Raw genomic sequence first — 14,141 nt, 5'->3', positions numbered from 1 at the left:
ATAGGTGAGATCAACTGCTTTGACTTCATTTCAATGCTTAAAAACAACACAGAAGGGAGTAAGCCCCTCATGAGCAGTGAAGAGCTTGTAATATAAAGATGGCATAAATACAGAAGCACAGAGGTTTCAGCCTTGCACAGTAACAATTCAAACACAGAAGTATCTGATACACAAACCAGACCAGCATCTCACCTCTGGCTGAGATCTGCTCAGGTGTACAAACTCCCGAAGCTACAAAAAACTGCCAAAGAACTTGCATTTACTGGGAATTTCAAATAAAATCCCCAGAAGATAGGCACTCCAAACCTGCCTTTTAGTAAGTATCTTAGACCCACTGGTCCCTGACATCCATCTTCATACACCCAAGTAAAATGGGCAGGTTTCCCCACCTGCCAAGGAGCAGCCACACAACTCTTGGGGATGTTACCAGCCACATTTAGCATTGCGTGCCCAAGCATGGCTCCTTGCCCTTAATTTTTACTTTTGGCACTCCCTTTGTGGAGAGGCTGATCCCTGCTCTGGCAGCACTGCCCCCAGGCAGGTCAGGTTACCTTGGGCATGCCTGCTGCAGTCTCGGACAGGCGGGGGTAGGTGTAGGAGCTGTAGGAATGTCCTTGCTGGTGTGCTTTGAAGGCGCTTGCTCCGTAGGGCATGGCCGGCTCCTGCAGGCCAGAGCCTGACCTGGATCTCTGCCTCATGGCTGGCTGAGGGCTTGCAGGGTCCACATAGGATGACTTTGGCCTCTTGTCATAGTCATCCTTGCTCAGGCTGTGTCCCCAGTCACTGTCACCGTACTCCAGCCTCTCCTTGGGGCACTCACTCTCCACCGACGCTCGGGACGGGGCGTAAGGAAAGGAATCCCTGTAGTCCAGGGAGGATCCACTGGGGATCCGCTGGTACTCCAGCTTCAGGCCGCCGTATTCCAGTGCTTTGGGCTTTGTCTCCAGGTGTGCGTGGTAATCTGGGAGGAATCTGGACAGGTCTGACTGCAGGGGTGTCACTTCTGAGTAATAGATGTCCCGGGACGTCACCTTCATCATGTGCCCGTTCTGCTTGGCGGCGAAGCTGCCCTTGTAGTACCTGTCCAACTCGTCCCCATAGAGAGCCTTGTCTCGGAATTTCTCCACGACAAAGTCTGTTGTGGTATCTGACTCGCTGGAGTACTGGGAGTACGTGATATAGCCATTTTCCTCCTGGTGCCTTGGCACGTGGTTTGCATTTCCTTGGCGGTGGGTGGGAGGGCTTTCCTTCCGCAGGGAATTGGATCGTGTCACTGAGATGTTGTCAAACTCCTCCAGCAGGCCATTGATTGAAGTATCCTTTCGAGGCTTGTTTCCTCGAACAATGGTCTGGGAATAAAAAAATTGCTTTGATTAAATACTGGTTTTTGTTTAGTATTTCACCAAAAAAAAACACCAAAAAGGAAAAAAGTCTATATTCACCCAGGACTACCCATAGCAATGTCTTATGTTCTTCAGTCACAAATCTCATTGCTAAAAAACACCCCTCAATAAATAATTACAGTAGGATGTGAAGAAATGTTTAAATTCAGTGTAGATCACAAGCTGGGATTTGACATGCAACCCCAAGGCACTCTCAAAAGGCCAAATTTCAGAAGTGAGTGTTCAGCGGCCAACAACAGCGACATCTAAACTCACTACTTATTTTTCATTTGTTCTTATTCAGTTGTCTGCATCAAGCCACACTAGTGGGCTGAGTCGGATTTACAGGGCATGGATAAGCTAAATGAGAATCATTCAGCGGTCACTTCCATGTGCTATTTCAACAAATTGCTGGAACGAAAAGTAGCATACAGTTAATCAGGCACTGAATTTTCTTGTTTTTTTCCTTTCTTTACAAAACAGTATGTTCCTGAGTAGCAGAATCCCACTGAGGATTGCCTCTTAGTTAACTCAGGATAAAAGACACTTGGGAAAGAGGAAAAAATACTGAACTCCATCTCCTTGTAACACACAGCATCCAGCAAGCCATGGTGCACAACCATAGCTCTGGGACACCCATCATTGCTTGACATCAGGGATGCCAAGTGCTGGCCTCATTTGTGTTCCACAATTGCAAAGCCTTCCATAGATCCCCCTACACATCCCCACTCCTTTATGTCCAAAATACTGCTGCTCCTGGTAGGATGGGAGGTGAGTTACTGTGTTACTCACCTCCAAGAAAGATTTTATTTTTTTAGCCAGTACCACCTGAAGGCTGTAACATGTGGCTGCATCCATTTCTCACCTGGGGACTGCCATTGAGAACCACTTCACGTTTACAAACACTCGACAAAAATAAGATGTACAGATTGGTGGCCAAGGCCATAAATCAGCCAGGCTCTCCTGAAAACACATTTGCTTTGCTGATTTACTTTGGCTAAATATCTCTGGCTGCATCTTACTTAACTCACTGAGCTTTTCAACAGAGTCACTGTGGTCACCCCAAGGAGATTTTCCTCTCTGGAAGTGTTGCACGCTGACTGTGGTGTATCAGGAACCAAGCAGGCATGGCTGAATGTGAAATATTGGACACCAACCAGAGCATATCAGATCCAGCCAGATCACTTGCTCTACACTCATTCCTTTGTTCAAAGCATAATGAGACTGCTCAACTCCTGCTTGACAGCGCTCAGGAATTCAAACTTTGTCAAAAAAAGCATTCAATCACTAGTAACACTAGTAAGATCACAAAATTAAGAGGAATGTACTTCTCTGTCTCCCAGCAAAAGGCAGTTGAGAAAAGGCAGGTGAAAAGCAAAGCAGTCCTGACCTGCTTCCTGCTCTGATTTATATCCGTAATTACTTGCCTAGTTTGCTATTTTGAAGCCAGTGGTACTGAAACAATAGGACAGCAAAAATAAGAGACAGCAAATAGATCACTCCTTTCACCTCCAAAGCCATTCAGCAAGATGAGAGGGATTGGTTTAATTCTGCTACAGCCTCTTAGGCAGGATGACTGCGCGATCATTCATATTTAATTATCATGTAATAAACCAGCAACATTCGACAATGAAATGCTTATAATTGAAAACAAGATTGAAATACACGACTGCCACCCCTGTGCAAACGCCTGCCAAGAAGGAAAATGCCCATTTAACACTCTCCACGGGGCTGGCCTGCACAAAGGAGAGGTTTCCTGGGTGCACCCAGAGGAGCCGCAGGGAGCCCCTGGAGCAGAGTGGCCTCTCCCACTAGATGGAAGAGGACCTGCCCCTCTGCTCCGCCAGGCACGCTCTGTCTGGATTTTCAGACACCCTCAGAAGGAAGATTTAGAAGAATGCAGCTGAGTGTTTATATGTTAAGGAATTCACTGGTGACAAATCCCTGCAGTTTGGGGATTTTCTGCAGACAGGTGCATGCGTGGGAGTAACCTTTTCGATTATGAGGATTTAAAAATAGTACTAATAGTAAAATGATCTTATAGGAGATTCTGGTTTGAAAAGAAAAAAAGCATTTGCCACCAAAGCCTCAGCCTGGTGAAGCTGTCTTGGATAGCTCTGGGACCTCAGTGCTGTCTCATCTGACTGATGAAGTTAAGGGGATTAAGAACCAAACCCCATTTCTTTTATCCCAGCATTTTAAGGATGATCACTGGCAAACAGTGACTTGCAGTGTGATGGCTGCAATTCCTATTAGCTTCACATTATTTTCCATGAGAAAATGGAAATGGCCAGCACAAAGGGAGAAAAAACTTACCTATTCCAGAGGCACACTTTCTACTGAATAGTCAGTGCTTTGTTACTATGAATAACAATTATTATCTGTTATGATACTTAATTATTTCTAACAACAAAAGCAACAATAATATTTCTATGCTTTGGATTCTTTTTAAATTTTGCATTTCCCTTATATGGAAAGCCAGACTTGGTGAGATGCCCCAGGCTAAATCAGACCTACACCAGCCTACACCAGCTTGCACCATTCATATCAAAAAAACTGTAGTGTCCATGGAGAAGAAAATTTGGGAAGTGTTTCACCAAGACCCTGTGAAATGCTCTATATTGTCAAGTGTTTTGCTATCTGAATAGAACTTAAAATGTTTGTACACAATTCTGAAGTACATTGTGTAACTCCCTAGTGGGCAGAACCATTTACTAGGCTGAAAAAACAAATTAATATCCCAAAGAAGGTATTGGTGTAAAGGAGTAATTAAAGTAATTGCTCTGTAAGAATGAGCAGAGCATCAAAATTAAAAAAACTGAATCAAATAAGATGTTATAAAGAATAAAACACATGTTGTACCATGTTAACTTGTCCTGAATTGATTTACTAGAGAGAAAGCGTGTGCTGGCGCTCACCAGTACCCACAGCTTTCCTTGAAAGCACAAGATTTGCAGAAAGAAGCCTGAGATTGGGAGCTGCCATAAGCATGGCCCAAATTCCCAAACCTGAAAGCCTAATGTTAGTGCCAGGCCCACAAGGAGTAGCCAGGCTCCAAGGAAAGACTTCAGGGGAAAAGATGGACTGATGATGTGGGGTCTTGGTTTGGGATTGTGGACTCTGGGCACTGTATCAGTGAGCAGAGGGAAAACCTCATTCCTCAATGGCAGGAATCACAAATGATGGGAAATCTGAGCTCTAATTTAAAAAGCAAAACAAAAACCTTGAAAGAAAATATAACAGGAAAGGGCTATCATGGAAAGAGATATAACGGTAATTAGTGTCACAGGAACTAGACTAGCTTTTCTAATTTTAACAGCTTTATAAACTGAAAAAAAATGTGAGGAGGAGGAGGGGATTTTGTCTCTATATTCTAGACATATTTACAGAGATTGGTTTCTGAATGTTTTTTACCCACTTACCGGTCTTTGCATTTTTAAACTTACGGATTTTTCAGGGCTGCTGCAGGCAAAGCAGATAAAAGCAAAGTATCCTTTGCCAAGCTTGATGGGCAAAGATTTCCAAGGCCTTTGTTCTGCCTGCTGAGATCCCCTAATGGAAGCACCTTGTCCTGGCTGGAAAAGCGGGATGGAGCCCCTCAGCTCCCCCAGGGCTGCCCCAGGGCTCCACACCCGTGCTGTTTATTAAAGCTGCTGTACTGTGCAGCTCAGGAGGAACCGATGCTCCCGCGGATGGAGGAGTGCCAGGAATTCCGTGCTGCCATTCCCCTTGTGATAGACTTAATGCCATGGTTGACTCTCACAATTAAATGCAAATATCCTGTATATATGTTAAGAAAAGTTCTATAGATTTATAGTTATATTTTACCCCCCTTGTGTTGTTATCAGGGGTGGCCTGGATTTGGGAATTTTGGGAGGGTTGGCTCGTTACTGTGGCAACAGCTGACCTCCAATCAAGATTGAAGGAAGTGATCTCCACCACTGGACAGCAAAGAAGGAGTGGACAGAACTTTGGGAGGGGCCAAAGGGGTAAAAAGCGAAACCTCCATTGTGTGGATGAGCACGTGGTGGGAAAATCCTCTGCTCCTGGTGCCATAATCTTTTCTCTATTCAGTCTTCTGTTGTATTTTTGATAAGGTTCAATAAACCTTTCTAAATTTTTGTAAGTGAGTAGCATGTCTCACACCCTGGCACATGGAAGCAGTGGGGTGCAGTGCCTGTGACTTGGGGCTGGGCTCAGCTCCCATGGCTCCTCGGGCAGGCCTGGTGACAGCAGCCATCCCTCATGGTGCCTCCGCAGCGCCTGTCCTGCCGCGATAAGCTGTAATGGATCTGCCTGCCAGAGAGGCTGTCTTGCCTGGTTTCCAGCAGGAGATGAGAAACAGCTCCTGCGCTCAAACACTGTATTAACCTTGACAATAATGAAGTGAGTAATTAACTGTTGTGCCCTAATGCGACCTTGCATTTATTGTCTTTAGAGCTACTATACTTTACACACTCGTTAGGAATATATCATCCTTTGTCCTCCTGGAGCTGGGTTTTCAGGAGTCAATGAGGATTCTAAATGTGCAGGGTGGAAAAAAAAAAGGAATTTTAAGGAAAGGTCACCCTTATAAACAGGCAATCTAAACTCTGATTTTACCTCTAGCTAGCTTCTCCCCTCATCTGCATTACACATAAAGCACATGAAAGCACTGCCTATGCTGAAAATAATTTTTTTTATTCTTAAGAAAATGTGCATAAAGCACAGATGGTCAGAATAATCGAATTCTAAGTGATGGATATATTGGTAATTTATTTTCTTGTGTTGCAAGACATTTCAAAGTGATTGAAGCTGTGTTCACGACACCACATTTTACTCCCAGTGTAAACAAATATGAACGGCACTTGAAGAGAAAAACTGATCCTTGTCATCACTTCAGAAGGAAAACTCCAGCTTTCCCTGTGAGTAACACAGTTTTATAGCTGCAGCCAGATGTGTCAGGGGTCTGTATCTGATCTGCTCTTACAGAAGAAAAAGTACTTAGAGAGGGAAGAATTTACTGTGCAGGTGACCACACAATGGCACACATTGCCCAGAGAGGTTGTGGACTCTTCCTCCCTTGAGACATTCGAGAACCGCCTGGACACAATCCTGCGCCATGTGCTCTGGGATCACCCTGCTGGAGCAGGGAGGTGGCACCTTCCAACCCGAGCCATTCTGTGACTCTGTGACTCCAAAATAGATGGAGTCTCTTAAAACTCCTGGAAAGAGACAAAAGCACGAAGCAAACCCCTGCTGTCTGCAGTAGCCCAGGGCCAACATGAGGTGGATCCTTTCCCTTGTGTGTGAGGCTAAATTTTAAGGCTGATGTGCCATCCTGAGGGCTGCCACCAGGACTGGGCTCGGGGGAAGATGGGAGGTGAGAGATAAAGACCTGCCCACATCTCCAATGGCTGACTGAACATGGAGAAGTAAATGTGCTGCCAGGGAGGAAAAGGGATGGCAGCTGAAGGCCCAGTGCCTGGGGAGCTCAGCCAGGAGCTGGGACTGCTGCTCTCAGGTAAGTGGTTCCACTGGGCACTTTAGGCTTTTCTCCATGGAATATTCACTTGGGGACAAATTCAAACCTCTGAGCTGCTTTTCCAAATGACAGTGTCAGAATTATCCTCCCAATCCTTCCACATCCCAGTGAATTCTTAATTACACCTGAATGGTCTCCTTCTGCATGAGAAGGAGTGAAAAAGATTTCTATACCTCCACCCCCTCTTTCCTCTAAGTGGGAAGTTTAGGGCACTTGTGCCACACAGATTAGCCTGGAAAGAAGCCTTTTGGACAGGAACTCATCAGATACATTGTGAGAAATGATGCTGGATGGGACAGGAGGTAATTCATCACTCTGCACCCTCCAGTAGTGTCCTGTGGGAGCTGCTCCAGTTTTGATCTACAGCCTGTCTACAAAAACAGCTATTACTCGGAGTTAGTCACAAGGAATACACAACAGACAGAAAATATGTCAGAACATCCCTTCCTGAAGCCTGTAATTTAGAGCCTGCTTTACACCTGGAAGCCGTGGAGTTTATATAATTTCTGTTATGAATTCCTTCCCAATGCTATAAATTCTCATTCTCCCCATAAAAACAGTATTAGAAAACAGTAATCATTTTGGTATCCCACAGCTCCTTCCTTGGGGAAGGCACTCTGCAGATTGCAGTGGTTTTGGGTGGCTCAGCTGGGACAGGATTTGGGTGTCTGCACCCTGGACCAAACATGCCCTTTACAGCACAGAGTCACCTGCTCAAACCAGGAGCACGAGACAGTGTCACCTGCCCCTTGCCATGAAGTGTCTTAGCATGTGAGCCAAGACCCCACTGCATGAATTGCTCTAATCCCTTTCTAGGAGATCCATAAATCCCTGCTTGGGACAGCTCTCAAACAGGACCTTTCCCCTGCACAGGAGAAATCAGAGAAATGCAAACCCCCATGTAAAACTCAGCCTAATCAGCCTTTGGGAGGGCAGCAGCCCCCAGACACGAGCCCATGAATGCTGCAGGATGTGCCACATCTGGGATGGGCACGTCACCTGAGCTGACTCCAAATCCTGGGATCAAAACAAAGGTACAGCTTGAGAGCAGTCTAATATGCTTAACAACACTACTGCCAGCTGTTTAAAATTCTTCAAAAGCAAAATAATGGGAAACTATAAAAAAGGGCTCATCAAAACGGCACCTTGTAATTTCCCACCCCGCACAGCAGTTTTAAAAGGTTTCCATAACAACAAGAGCAACATTTCATTATAATCACATTCACTGGTAATTTTTTGACATCTTAAAATACAGCAACTTTAACACAACATTTAGTTTTAAAATACCACTGAAATATCTATATTCTAGTAACTTTTTCTTATTTTATTTTTAATACACAAAAATGCTTGTTATATGTAATTTGAAATGCTACTAGAAAATTTTAAAAGTTAAAATAATTATTCTGTGCCTACTTTAAACATATCTGATCTGTGCAAATCTCTCAGACACACAACAAATGAGTGAAATGTGACTTAAAAGTTCTAATTTGAAAGTGTCTGTATTACTGATTCAGTAATACAGAAAGTGTCTGTAATACTGATCAGTATTACTGATGGGTTCAACAACTTCAGGGAGAGGAGTGGAGAAATTTCAAACCAAACAATTCCTGTTTCATAGGACTTAGGACCCTTCAAAATTTTCTTTTATCCAGAGATGGAAAGGAAAAGAAAAATGTCCCACAAAATTAAATAACTCAAAAACCTTAGTCACAGGAATTTTAACTGTCCTCTGTACTGCTGCATTTTCTTAAGGCTGGTGGCAATGGTTTCAGCACAACAGTGCACAGAGCAGACCCACTAAAATAAAAAACTGTAGCAAACCACACCAAAGATTGCAATATTTTGTCCAAATTCTGGAAAAAAACATCTGTTCATCAATGTAAAATTTTCCTGTTTTGTCAGATCAACATTTTCTGGCAGAGAAGAACAAAGATAATGTAATCTGGGAAGACTGATGAATCAGCAGGACCAGGCATCTTCCTCTCCACCTTGCTCTCCCCCTTTCCAAGCCACATCAGTTGCCAATGCCTCTGTGGTAGTGTCTTTCCCCCAAGGAATTTGCAAAGCAAATTCAGTAAGGTTTACTGAGGTACAGATGTGCTCAGCAACTGCTGATGTGGTTTCTGCACCACACAGGATCCCATGGCAGTCATGGGAGAAATCCTGCAGAAGCAGCACCCCAGAGCTTCCAACAGGGCTGACTCTGGAGCCAGCTAAAAAACACAAAGCAGAGTTGGGGACATTCAGGGGAGATGACAGAAATCCCTCTCTCCAAGAAACACAACTTTTAGTTTTGTAACACCAAGACAGGAGCAGACACGTCCCAGGTCCAGGACCAAAGGTGTGCTGCAGGCAGGGCTGTGACTTACATAGGGTTTTGTGGAAATAAAAATACCACCACCATGGGCTGTTAAAGCACTGAAGCTCCAGTGTCTCACTGGTACCTCTGAGATCTGGCCTTGGGAGCTGGTTTGTGCATGGACTACTGATACACTTTGGGAGAGACGTGGGAACAGTGCCTTCTGTCTACAGCTCCTCATCCTCAGCCACAAGGCAGGCCACAGGAGATGAAGCAAGGGCTGCTAGCAATCCTGATGCCTCCATCAGTCCTGGCATCATCCCTTTCACAGGAAAACACATCACAAAAATGCATCTCAAACCAGGTATGAACTGACTCTGCTGCTCATCTGAATTTGGTGTAAGCACTCCTCAGGGAAACTGCAGGGAGCTGGGATAGCAAGAGGAGCCAACAGGGACCCGGGGCTATCCCAAATGTGTAGGAGTTTCCCTTTTTAGTGCATCACAACACAAATGGATGCACAGTTCTCTGCAGCCACATCACAATCATCACCAACCTTAATGTGCATCAGCCAGTCATCCTTACCTCTAATATCTGCAGTCTAGACTCTTATTTTTCCAGGTTTTTATGTGGGGGTAGCGTGAGGGAAAAAAAACCCCCACTTTTCTCAACAAAGGCATTAGAAATTGCAAGAATTAAACAACACTTCCCCACCAGCTCCCCAAATACTTCAACTTTGAGAACGTAGTGCTACACTCCAGAGGAGCTGTGGGTGTCCCCCATGGTGCTGACACTGAAACACCCAGTGCCACTGTTTTTAGGGCACAGAGTCAGTATCCCACATCTACCCATGATTGGTGCTGGGATCTGGTGGGGCACAGCACCGTATGAGTCCCCCCAGGGTTGACAGGCATTTAAAAGGAGCCTTCCTACAACCAAGCCACATGCCACAATCACAGATTTCACTGGAAGGGCCACAGAAGAGCTGGGGTGGGATTTCCACAGGCAGAGGAGCCCTGGTGTAGGGTGGGTGGTGTGAAACTCCACCCTCCCAGTCCCACTCACCCCTACATTTACCATAGTGGTACAGGGCACTCACACGGGGAATGCAGTCTGCTCTCGAGCAGCAGCCCCAGTTACAAAAGCTGAGGAGAGGGACAGAGTGTAATTCATAAAGTCACACTGCAGCATAAACCCTCTCTGTAGCTCAGATGAATTTTCCCTAGATGAGGCTCCCCTTGTGCCCTAAACATGCCCATTAACAAATGCAAGGTTGATGGAGCATTAACCCAATTAATGATCCTGGTTCTTTTTTTCCTCAGTGAAAGATTTTTCTGGCTGCAGTTTGATTGAGCTTTCTGAAATATTTAAGTCAATTCCAGTGTGATAAAATTTTATGCTCAGGAAGTAATTGCCTTCATCTGACAGCTCTTACAGAGGGGCACTTGCTCAGGAGGGCAGAGGCTCTTGGGTCGCTCCACTGTGGTCAGGGTCATCTCCTGCTTTTAATTAAAATGAGGATTTTGACACTCAGTTAATTTAGAAGAAACAATTAGAACTGTACTGCCACAGCAAAGGAAGCTTCATTTACGGCAGGTGTTTGAAGACAAAGTCAACATTTCTGTTTCCAAGTGTGTGGGGCCAGCTCGAGGAGCTCTTGGTGCTCTGCAAGCTGTGGCAGAGGGTTGTCAATGACCTTCCCACTCCATAAATCATCAGGCAGAGGCAGAGAGAGGAAGGTGATGTTGGTGAGTGCTGAGGCCTCAGTCCCCAGCACTGGAGGTGGATAGGGCTTTTGCCCATGAGCCCTGCTCAGGTTTGGGACAGTCCATGCAATCTCAGCCCTGTGAATTTGGGATTAGCACCCCGAGGAAGGCAGGGTGATGCGTGCAGAGCACTGCCCATGGTGGCAGGGAAGGCACTATCAAGGCACAGCAGAAGAAATCATCCTGCACTGGCAATGTGCCAAAAAAATGCCTCAGTCTCACAGCCTTAAAACAGCCAGAAAGTTTCAAGGTTCTTCCTAACACACTAAAATTGTGCATTCCTGGCCACATGACATGCAAGGAGCACTTTTTAATCTGACTGATGTCTCTGACTACTTTGGACTCCTTCATCCTCTCCTGAAAGCTCACTCCTTGATTTCAGGGAATCCAGGAATTTGTATTGGCAAAATAAAAACACAAAGTAATTTCATCTGCATTGTAAATTGCAGCATTCTTTCTTCCAAGGAAATATATTACTTTTCCTTTTCAAGGACACTATCAGATGGGAAATGCAGCCACAGGAATGTCCTAAGGAAGCAGGACTGACTCCCACTGAGTGGTTTTCATCTGCAAACATGGGCATGAAGCAAAAAGTGCTCCTGTGCAGAAATCTAATGCTTAGGTCAAATTTACAAGGCAGGTGAGATGAAAGACACGAGGAGCTTCCTCAGCTGACATTTTAATTATTCCCTGTTGTAAAAGAGAAGTGCAAATCAAACACCTTGATGGGAACAAAGTGAGGCAGGAGATTTCAGAGGATGCTCTGCAGCAGAGGTGAAGCAATCTCAGCACAACAATCTCTGGTGTACAAGAAACTGCTCAAACATTTCTAGGCTCATCTCGATCTAATTCCATTTGCTGGGCTGCGTCGCCATCAAGTGCCCTCTGTCCTTGGCAGCAGGTTGGTCCTGACACACTCAATAAATGAATCCGCCTGACACAGAGCAGCTCCTCCCTGCTCCAGCCCTGCAGGCAGCATGGCAAGGCACGGAGAAGGAGAAGGGCAGCACAAGGCTGCTGATTAGGGAGAAATGGGGCTGCTTCCCCTGGCCTGGGCTGTACGATGGGAGTCACACCCCCCCTCCTGCTCCAGAGCATTTTCCCAGAGTGGTCATTAAAACCACTGTGTTTAAACCAGATTTCTACACCTATCTATCCCCTGCTCCTGGGAAGTGCTGCTTCACAGGGAAGCATAAGCCTTAGCAATAAGGATCTTCATGTGCACTATGCTTTGCGAGAATCATTAACTGCAAACTAGGACACAGATACCAATTACTGTTCTGCTCAGGCTACAAAACTGTAGAATTCAGTAAAATTCGTAATCTTATGCTATCCTTTTAACTGTGTGATCCTGATAGCTAACTACTAATGCCTGCTGGATCTCAGCAATTAAAAAGCAGAAATGTTCATCCTAAATACTTCAATTCACTTTTCTCTCTCCAAAGATCTGTATCTGAAATGCCCTTTTTTTTTCTGGCGCACACCGTTCATCCCACAGACAACAGAAAAGGCATTTAAAAGTCTCTGCAGGTAAGTCAGTGTTGTTCCCTGGTAATACATAGCACTTGTCTGGTGTAATTGGATCCTGCATGAAGGGGAAGACAAAAAAGAAAGCTCAGCAAAGCACTTTCAAATTCCTAGAGAGCCACCAAAGCCCAGATCTAATCATGTCAGAGCAGGAGACAGAAAAAAGCACATTTATACCTGGAGCTTTGGCTCCACAGGTAAGTGAGCTGCTTGGCAACATTTTTTTCCCCTCTGACTCTATTGAACTAAACTCTGCTGGGATTGAATGAATGTGGCTGTTTGGTTATAATTATAGAATCACAGAATGGTTTGGATTGGGAGGGACAATAAAGATTTCTATTATATGGAGCATGGTTCAATGGGACTATAACCTGTCTTGTTTCTGCTCTGGACTACAAGGGCTCAAACCATACTCCTTACCAGACCTAGGGACAATTCTGTCACTGAGATTGCAGAATGCAGTGACTGAACTGCACGGATGAATGAAAGGGAAGGAGCAAGCGCCACCCTGGTGCTGACATGCACTGCAGATTCTGCAGGACCCATTTTCTGTGGAAATCCCCTCCAGAGACCTTTACTATGTGGGCTGAAGCATGTGCCCTGAGCAAAGCCATCAGGATGCCCCAGCAGGTTCCTCATTACCTCAGCTCTCAGGACTGACACCGACGGATAGGATTCCAGGGATTGCCTGCTGCCACCTAGTGCTTCCCACCAGCGACCACGAGCAGAGAATGCTCTAACTCGGCTTGTGGCCCGAGGCACTCCAGCAGCACCCCTGGAGGCTCGGCCAGCCTGTGGAAACGAGGCATCTCCCAGCACATGCCGCTCCAGTTTGGCTTTCTCGGCCAAGCCAAGCAGGGGCTCGCTGGGCTGTGTGACTGATCCTGGTAAAACACACCCAGCCCTTCCAGACACTTTTGGGGAAAGCATTCACTGCTCACACCTCACTGCTTATTTTCCACGCTTTGCTCTGGGGGACCACGGCCATGCAACAAGTTCCAGGAGGAAAAAAAAGCAAAAGCATCACCTCCAAAGCATCATCTCCACCTGCCTGGTCCTTCCCAGGCCTGAGCTCTGCTCCTGGCCCCAGGGAGAGTATAGTCAGTACAGAGAAGGCTTTGGAGTAAAAAGCTGGGCTGAACAAATGAGAAGGAGCTACAAACAACAGCCACATGGAGCAGTGATGGAGCCTTCCACCTCCAGGCAGCAAGCTGGGAGTGTAGCTCATTTTCCAGGACAGGCAAGCCAGCCACAGGAGTTACTGGAACAGTGTCCTCTAGATTTGTCTTCAGGGACCAACTTCCATGTTAAAAAAAGAACCTGATTATGAGCGTCCTTGGTCAGGATCTAATTCCTGGCTTGTTTCAGGTTATAAAGTGCTACCTGGAGAGTATTCCCAGTCTGGTACTCCCAGAGGAGACCAGATTTCATTTCTGAAATGCTGGCACAAGAGTCTGGCCCTTTAATGTGTAGACCTATAGGTTAATGTGGGTTTTGAGCTCTAAAGGCTGCTCTGCTTCAGCAGCTGTAGACTGTGAACTCCAAGTTTACTTTCAGTCTTTAGTGTACTGCAAAGTTCTGCTCACCCACATAAGCTCTCAATAACAGGACTAAAGCTTACCCTTGCAAGGTTCCTCCAACAC

The 14,141-nt window shown here is 45.6% G+C and overlaps 1 protein-coding gene across 5 annotated transcripts in view; it reads right to left on the bottom strand.

Moving 5' to 3' along the window:
• PAK5 (p21 (RAC1) activated kinase 5) overlaps positions 1-14,141 on the bottom strand; it is a 163,005-nt gene that overhangs the window by 16,964 nt on the left and 131,900 nt on the right. For all 5 annotated transcript variants that reach the window (XM_053974785.1, XM_053974787.1, XM_053974786.1 and 2 more), the window contains one exon: positions 552-1,349. In XM_053974785.1, coding sequence (XP_053830760.1) covers positions 552-1,349 — 798 coding nt within the window. The remainder of the gene's footprint in view (positions 1-551; positions 1,350-14,141) is intronic.

This window comes from Vidua macroura, chromosome 3, assembly GCF_024509145.1.
Source record: "Vidua macroura isolate BioBank_ID:100142 chromosome 3, ASM2450914v1, whole genome shotgun sequence".
NCBI classification, from domain to species: domain Eukaryota; kingdom Metazoa; phylum Chordata; class Aves; order Passeriformes; family Viduidae; genus Vidua; species Vidua macroura.
Note: the sequence above shows the minus strand (reverse complement) of the source record. Positions and strands in the feature narration are given on the sequence as shown.